The 9,378-nt window shown below is 39.3% G+C and overlaps 1 protein-coding gene across 1 annotated transcript; it reads right to left on the reverse strand.

The window, feature by feature from the left end:
• Positions 1–513: 513 nt before the first annotated feature.
• Positions 514–9,193, reverse strand: LOC121890960 (HMG box-containing protein 1-like). Its single transcript, XM_042403638.1, has 13 exons — positions 8,523–9,193; positions 7,355–7,450; positions 6,802–6,909; positions 6,459–6,669; positions 5,358–5,487; positions 4,953–5,064; positions 4,622–4,731; positions 4,163–4,319; positions 3,933–4,077; positions 3,673–3,791; positions 2,946–3,123; positions 2,700–2,841; positions 514–2,594 (listed from the first exon to the last, which is right to left on the reverse strand). The coding sequence occupies exons 2-13, from the start codon at positions 7,434–7,436 to the stop codon at positions 2,577–2,579; spliced, it is 1,512 nt and encodes a 503-aa protein (XP_042259572.1). The 5' UTR covers positions 7,437–7,450; positions 8,523–9,193; the 3' UTR covers positions 514–2,576.
• Between the last annotated feature and the right edge of the window lie 185 nt (positions 9,194–9,378).

Raw genomic sequence — 9,378 nt, forward strand, 5'->3', positions numbered from 1 at the left:
GGATGCAAAATGGCACAAATCATAGAAGTGACTGCAGCTGAACCCAACAGTGATTCAAAGCAGATCTAACTGTAATATGTTTGAACTCTGTCTGTGTAAATATCCCTAAATACATCAAAAGGCCAAATTACTGTATGTTTATACTGTACTTCTATATATTTTCTATTTTACTATAAAGGTGATTTTCTAGTCATTTACACATATATAACTGTGTGGATCCTATTTGATAATTTTAGCCCGGAGATATTGATCATGTTTATAGTTTTAATGGAATGTTACCTCTTTTTATCTTTATGATTACCGTAGCAGCTTCATGTCTATACCTTTATCTCCAGCCATATACTGGCACAGTATGTATATAGCAACAAGATTAAAGATTTGTTTCAAATCTCGTATGTGATGTTAACTGGTCTCTTTTTCTAGGAGGGAAAAAATAAAATATTCCTCTTCAGACCCAAAATATTCCCTTTTTTTGAAACTTTAAGCAGTCTGAAACAAGAAAAGACACAGATATAAGATTTATCATGCTTTTATTTATAGCATAATACATTGTATTGCATTGTCTCCCAAGATCGACCTGTACATGACGTGATATTAAAGAAAAACAAAAGTCCAATAATCGATGCACAACTGCAAAAGGTTAACAAAGATTAAGTCAAAACCAAAAATATATATTTCTATATAATCATATCAATATTTGTCAATACACATTATACTGTAGCAGTCACATAAGATAAAGTGTATATAGTGCATTAGGAACAAACCTCGTTATGCAGTGAGAGTATAAGCGCCCACCCTGGGAGCATTTCAATTTTTTGTTTTCCTATTTCTGTTAAAATTTCACTTTCACCTGCACGTCAAACCAAAGCAGATCCCCATCCTGCCTTCACACTCTGCATTAATAATAACCCTACATGTCAAAACAAACACTTTCATCCAACCAAGTGATGTTTCTAAAGCCTAACACTCGTGGTTCTATCCAAAGTAAATACTACTGAATGACTAGTGCTGCCCTCTTTTACTGTACAAAATGTTCACAGTGACTGTTGATCGGTCTTGTGAAGAATGATAATGAGGCTATTTTTCTCAGTGTGCTCACTACCTGCCTGACAGTGGCTAGAAATGGTTTTATAATCTTTTCCTATTTTTGACATAGACTAAACCTGCTAAAACTCATTGGTGGAGATAAATGTCAAGGGGCGGGGACAAACAACTAGTTTTTGTGTTTTTTTTAATAGTTTCTCTCTCTGTCACACTATTTTGTAGGTCAGTATAAGCCATTTTTTTCTCTGGAAACATCTTAAATGAAGCTGTGAGTGACGTGAACCCTCACCTAAATTTATGTGTCTTTGATTATATACAAACAAACTTTTATAACACACCGCTAAAAATTCATCATGGCACATAGAGATGTAAGAATTACAAGCAATTACATATGAAATCCTGCAGTGAGATTATCTTTTCTGTTGCTCCTCACACTCAAAGACACTTCAGCAGCGTCAATAATGGCTGACGAATCTGAATCAAGTCCTCATGTCATTCTGCTGCCTGAGCTATAATGGCAATTTACTGTAACATACCCACTAATTAATTACCATAAATTCTCAAATAAGAGCCCATATAAAAACAAGCAAGGGAAAAAGGGGAGAAATGCAATTACCACTGTAAATTCTGCATTGCTACAGGATTAATTCCATCAGTACTATCAGTACTATGTATTTTTCATGGTACTTTCATAATAATAATTATGAAATACAAATTAGACATAGCGACCTGTCTCTAATAAAGACCCGGTTCTCTCTTGTATTGAAGAGACTAAAAGCCTTGGCCATTATTTGAGAATTTACGTGTCAATTTGTATACTAACTCAATATTACATGATAAATTACATGAAAGCAAAGTTAAAATATATAGTCTTGTGCAATACATTGAGTGCAAATATAGGCAAGAAAATACTTTGTATATTCATTATTATATAATTATGGAAAAATAGCTACATTCTGTACTTTACCTAAAAAGCTACAGCACCTCAAGGTCCACCTGGTTCAAGCATATGGTGAGAATCTGGAAATGATCCGAATCTCTTTTTTTTAAATTATTGTCACATTGCTGTAAAATCACTCATGGAGATGAACTCTAGTCATAGCTGGTATTCTGCTTTTCAATTTTGTTTGGGAAAAAATGTCCTCCACAGTGCTCTGTAGCGTTAAAACATAATGTTTAAAAATGTGTTACAATCCCATAAACAGATAATGATTTATACCATTTTAAAATATGACATGTAGCACCTTTCAAAAGCGGAAGGAAGAGAGGAAAGTGACATCTTCAGAGAGCAGCTTAAACATCTAAAAAAAAAAAGCAGATTCTGCTCTTTACTGTGATGATATTTGTGAGAATCTTTGAAATATTTGAATCAGATCTGTGCTTTGGGAGATCAAGATAAGTCTGTTAAGAAAATATAATATTGAAGCGTAGCATTAGGTTACAAATCGCTCTCTTTTTCTTGTCACTTTGTGTATATGTGTGTGTGTGTGTGTGTACTCCTGCAGGCTCTGTCTTGGTTCTTGTCTGCAGCCCTAATTTCCCTGACAACCCTGTTAAACAAAGAGGAGGAATTAGACAGTAACACAAAGCATACGGTTAAGCAGTTTGTGTGTGTGTGTGTGTGTGTGTGTGTGTGTGTGTGTGTGTGTCCTTACAGAGCTGGTTCGTTTGCGTTTCCAGCAGTCTGGGTTGAGTCTTTTCTGTTCATCAGCGAGAGCTTTGGCCTGTATGGTGAACATCCGCCGCTCCTCATTTCGCATTTTCTTCCACCGCTCACCAAGGAGGACGCTGATCGCTCTGCAACACACACACACACACACCACATACATTACCTTGCAACACATATGGATACACAATACAGCTTCTCAACACACATAGAGCCTATCACAAAGCACACCTACCTGTTGTCCTTGCCTGGGTACATCTGTGTGTACTCCACCCTGAACTTCTTGGCGAACAACATGAAGGCATTCATTGGCCGCTTGCACTTGTTAGGCGTGACATTATTTCCTCCAGGTGCGCTGGCATGCTGGCTTTTGGTTGGCTTTTGATGAGGAGAGTGGCTGAGACTGTGAGCATCTGTGGGTTTCAAACAGAAAAAAAATCCCTTCAAAACCCTGACCTGACAATCACCGCTTTCTACACTTTTTTATGATTTAGTTTTTAAAATTAAATTAATCCTCAACATTGCATCAGTATTTCTGTGTTTTTGTAAAGTGTATTATTTGTATATTGCAAATTGTTTGACGAATAGATTGACATCTTGGGAAATACGCCTATTACCTTTCTTGCCAACAGTTAGATGAGAGGATTAGTACCAAATGAGATATAATGTGAAAATTAGTGAGCTTTAGAGATGCTGGTAGGTGGATTTTGTTACTGTTGGACAGAGCCAGGCTAGCTACCCCTGTTTCCAGTCTTTATGCTAAGCTAAGCTAACCGGCTGTAGCTTCATATTTACTGACACGAGTGTTACCAATGCCGGACTATTCCTTTAATGTTTCGTCAGCTGCACTTTAGATCAGCTGATTAACAAACGCTGATGGGCACTCCACACACACACACACATGTGGAGTTCTTGATTATGCTAGTAAACATGGTATATTTAGGATGTTTGAGGTTGAGCACCTTGTGATGTGTCTCTGTCTGGAGAGGCAGCTCCCCCGCTGGACTGGGAGGCACGTCGCCGTCTGGCCATGCTGCTCAACACGTAAACCGCAGAGGAGTCCAGAGGAGTGAAATCATAACTGAGGAAGATCCACATACAAACAGAGGTGTCACACACACACTAAACAGTCCGCTGTATATGATGTTAAAATGAATTATGTGTTTTGTACATTTACTGGAACCATTCAATGTGACTGTTATACTGTAAATATTGCTTTTACCTCCTGAATGTGTCAAACACCAGTGAGTCCTCGGTGTGTTTGGCATCTCTGTGTCCTGGAGGCAGGCACACGTCTCCTACCTCCATTTCATAGCACGGTATCCCATAATGCACCACAGTCAAGCTTGGGTAGAATGAAGACCATCCTGATAAAAAAAAAAGGGCAGAGTGTAAAGAATTCGATATGACGTTTAAACAATTTCAGTGTTTTTTCTTCGACACTCTCGCTACCTTTGTTTTTGACATAGAAAGGGTGATCAAGTTGGCACCGTGCGGTCATGGGGGCATGTCCGAATGCCCCGGGGTCAAAGGTCAGCTGTAGGACAGCCTGACCAGACAACACATTCTCTGAATGCTCCACCAGCCGCAGACCCTCAGAGCCGTAACTCTGCAAAAGAACAAACTGTGTTTTTACTCAGTATGTGTCTTTACTTCAGTCTGACTGGTACCTTCTTTATTTTTGTAAACACATACTTTCCCTTTTTTTTAATCTCTGATTATAACCACAGGCAGAACAACCACCTACCAATTAAGTTTTTCTTCTACTTAAAATACACTGACTGCTGTAACTGCTGATTGTTAAAATGAAACACATTAACAATAAACTAAACTGACAAAGACATGAGCTCTGGGAGGTGCGGCAGTGATCATGCAGCGCTCAAGTGCAGCCACATGCTGTATATAATGTACCTTCAGAGATCTGGACTGCTCCTCATCACCAGAGTCTTCCTCACCAGAGTCCAGGTCCTCAACGTCCTGCCACTCCACATTAGAGCCGCTGTGGAAACGCAGACGAGTGCCTGACGACAGAGAATAGCTGCTCTGAGATCAAAACAATGGCCTCAAATAACATGTCACATTTATGTGTTTCCAGTAGTGAAAACAGCGAGGAGCCGATATGAGGAGGCAGCCAACACGGATCAGAGACACGGATCAGATTGTATGTGTTAGCTGTTTAAATAAAAGTAAATAACAGGCCACTCTGATTCATCTAATTGCCGGTTACAGTGTGTGTGTCTACCTTTGAGAAAACAGTGCCAGGCGGTGGGTGGACAGGAGAAGCTCCAGCCCATGTCTTCATCATCAGACAGAGAGGATCTGGTTGACACTGCAGAGCCACATTCGCTGCTCGTCTGTGGAAACATGAAGCGGCTGCATAGTCAGGCTACATAAGCCACAAGATCTGAAGGTTTGCATTCCAACCAAACACTACAGCAGCTGGAGTCTAGTCAGCTTTAGTCGGTTAAAGATAATAACGAACACTGAACCACAAAAAACAAGGTGGTCTAAACTCTAATTCAGTCATTATAGGTGAAACAAGTTAGACTTCTCACCAAAAGTCTGTTCCTGTGATATCATCTTCACAAAAATGAAAGCAGGTGATGATAAAGCAGAGAAAAGAATGCAGGTAAACATTTAGCTGTACCCTGCTGCGTGGGCGCTCCCTGCCACGGCCTCTGGGGGGCGACAAGGTGCTGCTGGAGAGAGGAGGAGGAGGAGGCCGAGCGTAGGAATGTAGATCACTGCTGGTGCTCGAGATGCAGACTGAAGAGGAACTGAAAATGACACCGGTTCATAAATGCAGTGGATGTTATAGCTGGGTGGCACATATTACAGACAACATGAAGAATCCAACGACTTATAGTAGCCAAGTAAAAATGATGCAAGATCATTTGTATGATCGGTGCAATATGGAATATTTAGGAGTTATGATACTTATAGTCCACATCTCAATACCCCTTAATACTTTAAGTTGTTGTTTTAACAAGTCACTTGGGTGCACTTTATGTAATACTTGTGAATATTAATTCTAATTTTGGTGATTGAAATTTTAGATGGACCATGGACACTTATATAAATGACTATAAGAAGTGATTTGCACCATACAAAGCCAGTACAATGAATAGAAGCCTGAACCTTGTATGTAGAACAGAAGTCCTGTCATGAAGGATTTGTGATGCAATAATCTCCTGAGCAAGTATATTATATCTGTAACCTCTGGCATACTGTCTTTGTGTTGTTTGTATTTGGTCTTAGTTGTATTCACAAAAGCAATTTTGGTATGCTTTAAAAAATACCAAAACTTTAAAAAAAAAAAAAAAAAATTGTTATGTTTGAAAGCAGCTCCATAGCTACAATTGAGGATGATTCATTTCCTCAATATTGTTTCTGGGAATTTGTTTTTTTAACAGCCTGATGAATAGTTGTAAAATCACATATAAATTATCTGTGCTGAGTTTTTTTACACCTGTTTCTGATATTTTAGAGTCAAAATTCTTAAATTTGACTGTTAATAAAACATCTATCACATATATTTTACCAGTTAAATCGATTTAGAAAATGTGGAGGAAAAAAACGGAGAATTTTATGAATGTTTTGGGTGGCTAGTCAAACATTTCTTTGGGGGGTGGGGTTGCAAAGCAGACTTTGAACTCTTGACCTCAGCATTTCTGAAATACTATCTACAGCCCTGCTCCCAAGTTAGTTTTGTTGGTAGTGTATGGGGGTTTGTAGGAAGTGCACTTACCTGCTGTGAGGGGACTCCTGCAGCAGTGGGCTCTGAGGTCCAGTGGCGATGTGAGCCAGCTGTGTCAGCCAGTGTGTGTCAGGAGGCTGGGAGCCGTGTGCTTGAGTGTGTGTGTGTCTCTCCTGGTGTGACACGCCCATCTCCACTTGGTAGACAGGTGGCGATGTCGGCTCTGCCTCCTCTTGAACCTCTTGCAGGTCTGGGAGGTCGTCTGTGGAGGAGAGGAACAAACACCAGATGACAAATCCGGTTCAGAAATGAAATCTTTCATTTGAAAGAACTGGAGCCCACCTGTATTATGCTATTCTGTGTTACACCAGGTGTATGCTTGTGTCTTACGTACCGTATTCCATGTAACTGTCGCTGGTGGGGAGGCTAGGGGAGGAGGGGAGGTGTTCCTCACAGCGGAGGGGGTCATGTGATTGGTCTCCATCTGCATCCATCATCACTCCTGAAGGTGAGAACAGACAAGGATGTCACACTGTAGGACACATGCTTGACTATTTAGCAATTTTACATGGTGAATTTGTTTCATTTTCACAGCATTTTAAAATTTGTTCATAGATGGACACAGCTTTAAAATAAGTCAGATTTTAGTCAAATTAGAGTTTTATAATATAGAAATGTAATACTAAAACACATTTCCAAGTAGAATAACATGGAGCTATGTATTTAAACGCCTAACTTAAACTCAATCCAAATCAATTTAAAAAAGTGTATAGTTAATTATTGATATATAACAATAATAATTAGGCCTACAGACAACAGCTTTCACCATTTCAAAGATTAGTCTGACAGTCGGGTCGATTTTAAGAGTTTTGTGTTGTCTTTGTCTCTGATCCTCAAAGTGTTGGCAGTAATAACACAATACAGATGCAGGTTAACTCTGTGGTTACCTGTGTGTTCACGCTGAGTCTCGGGCTCGTGACGTTTGGGGTTAATCGACAGCACAGTTGGCGTCACCACCTCCCACACCATGATGTCCACATTCACTGAAACATGCAGAAAGAAGGATTATACTTAACAGCCAACAAGTTTCACTTTCTTAGCATAATTCATTTTCTTTTCATAATAGTCTCCCCCCCCCTCCACCCTCCAACACACACACACACACACACACACACACACACAGAGAGAGAGAGAGAGAGAGAGAGAGAGAGAGAGAGAGAGAGAGAGAGAGAGAGAGAGAGAGAGAGAGAGAAACAGAAACATGATCCTTCACTGAGCTGTAATGTATAAGCTATAAATGGTTGGGGTGATATAAGGATACACAGGGTGACGTTGGTCTGGCTGCCATTACATAATAAATCACTTAAGCTTATAAACATTATATATTCATCAGTTTTCTGTTTAATGTGCGGAAATTACTCTACAGTTTTATCAAATTTGCCGAAACAGTCAATTTTAACCATGTAAACACGACAGGAATGTGTATCTATTTCACAATATTCGCGTCATGTGACGTCTCGTGTTTATAAACTTTGTGATCCTGCGCGCATGCGCACGAGCTCATTCATTCAATACTGAAAGCAGCGATAAGACATTTAAAGCAAGTAGTTCAAAACCAGTTAAAAACCACGAAATTAATCTGCTAAAATGAACTAACTATTGTGACATTATCGATTGTTATTAAATGCTAGTGGTGTCAACATTTTTACGCTTTGTAAAACTTGAGGCGAAGCAGCGTTATTTGTTGTCACGGAACAAAGTGTCGTTTAAACCGGAGTTTCGTCGACGAAAACGAGAAAAGGCTTTAATGTTTGTGTTTTAACGGATAGATTAACGATATTAACGATGGTTAAGGTGTGAAAATACGGTTAAATACGTTAAAATGGACGGGCCATCGCATTGCGCAAAGGCAGTAACAACAAAACAACTAACGTCAACAATGAAGCTTCAGGAGCGACCACGAAGCTGCCATTTACAACAAAAACAACCGTTGTCAGTTTCACATTTTTTCTCGTGTATCGAGCCCGTATAAAAATCATTCAAACTGTGTTGTCACATATCAAATTAAACGCTTTAAACGCCATAAATGATTTCAATGAACTTTCCTGAACTCACCAAAACAGTCGCCTACGCTTGTACGGGAGACAGGGCTGGTACAAACGCATTTTCCCCAGTGATCCTATTGGCCAAATCGGTTATCAATCAACAGCTATTCTCGTTCTCATTGGTCAGTTTAGTGCAGACATGCTGCCCTCATTATCATCGCCACAACAATAAAAAACTGATGATAGACGGCTGAACCAAAAGTATCACAAGTAACAATTATGACTTGTCCGTGTCTTGTATAATCAGCTTGTGTATTTTTCAACATGACGACAGTATTTAGAAAGCCAGAATAAGACAGTGAGACTATACAATGGAGCACTATCCATCTATCTCACAATGGGGAAAGATCATTAAATAGAAATTTAAAGAACAGAAATGATCATGACATAATATTTAAATGGAGTATATAACGATTGAAAGCATGTAGAGAGTATGTAATGCCACACTTGAGTGTTGATGTCAAATGATAAAACAGATTGCAAACACATTCAACTATAAAAATAACGCCGTGTAGGTCTGAAAACAAGGAAAAATGTAAGTATGCTTGTTGTTAACATTTGCAGCAGAAGACAAATGGCCTTCAGCCGTCATGTGTCCAGTGCAAATAGTACGACAGGTAGTTTCAGCCAAGTGGAGAAAGATCACAAGGTCTGGGCTTCACCTGTGTTTCAGACACGCTTCTAACCATCTTATAACCCCCCCCCCCCCCCCCCCAGTATCTTTAAGTGCATTATTTAGTCTAATTATAGATGCTTATAAAAGCCATAATCAGAGAAAGCAAAGCCCTCTTATTTAGTCAGAGGTGGGTAGAGTAGAAAAACAAGTACGCATGTAGGAGTAAAAGTAGTCGTAATAAATAAACAGA

This window comes from Thunnus maccoyii, chromosome 23, assembly GCF_910596095.1.
Source record: "Thunnus maccoyii chromosome 23, fThuMac1.1, whole genome shotgun sequence".
In the NCBI taxonomy this organism is placed as follows: Eukaryota; Metazoa; Chordata; class Actinopteri; order Scombriformes; family Scombridae; genus Thunnus; species Thunnus maccoyii.

Bases quoted from the DNA above. Each gene is read 5' to 3' on its own strand.
- LOC121890960 (XM_042403638.1), bottom strand. From the start codon at position 7,436: ATGGTGTGGGAGGTGGTGACGCCAACTGTGCTGTCGATTAACCCCAAA. The intron at 4,732-4,952 runs GTAGACACACAC...CTCTGTCGTCAG, and splicing joins CTGGCACTGTTTTCTCAAAG to GCACTCGTCTGCGTTTCCAC. The intron at 4,320-4,621 runs GTACATTATATA...GTTCTTTTGCAG, and splicing joins AGCAGTCCAGATCTCTGAAG to AGTTACGGCTCTGAGGGTCT.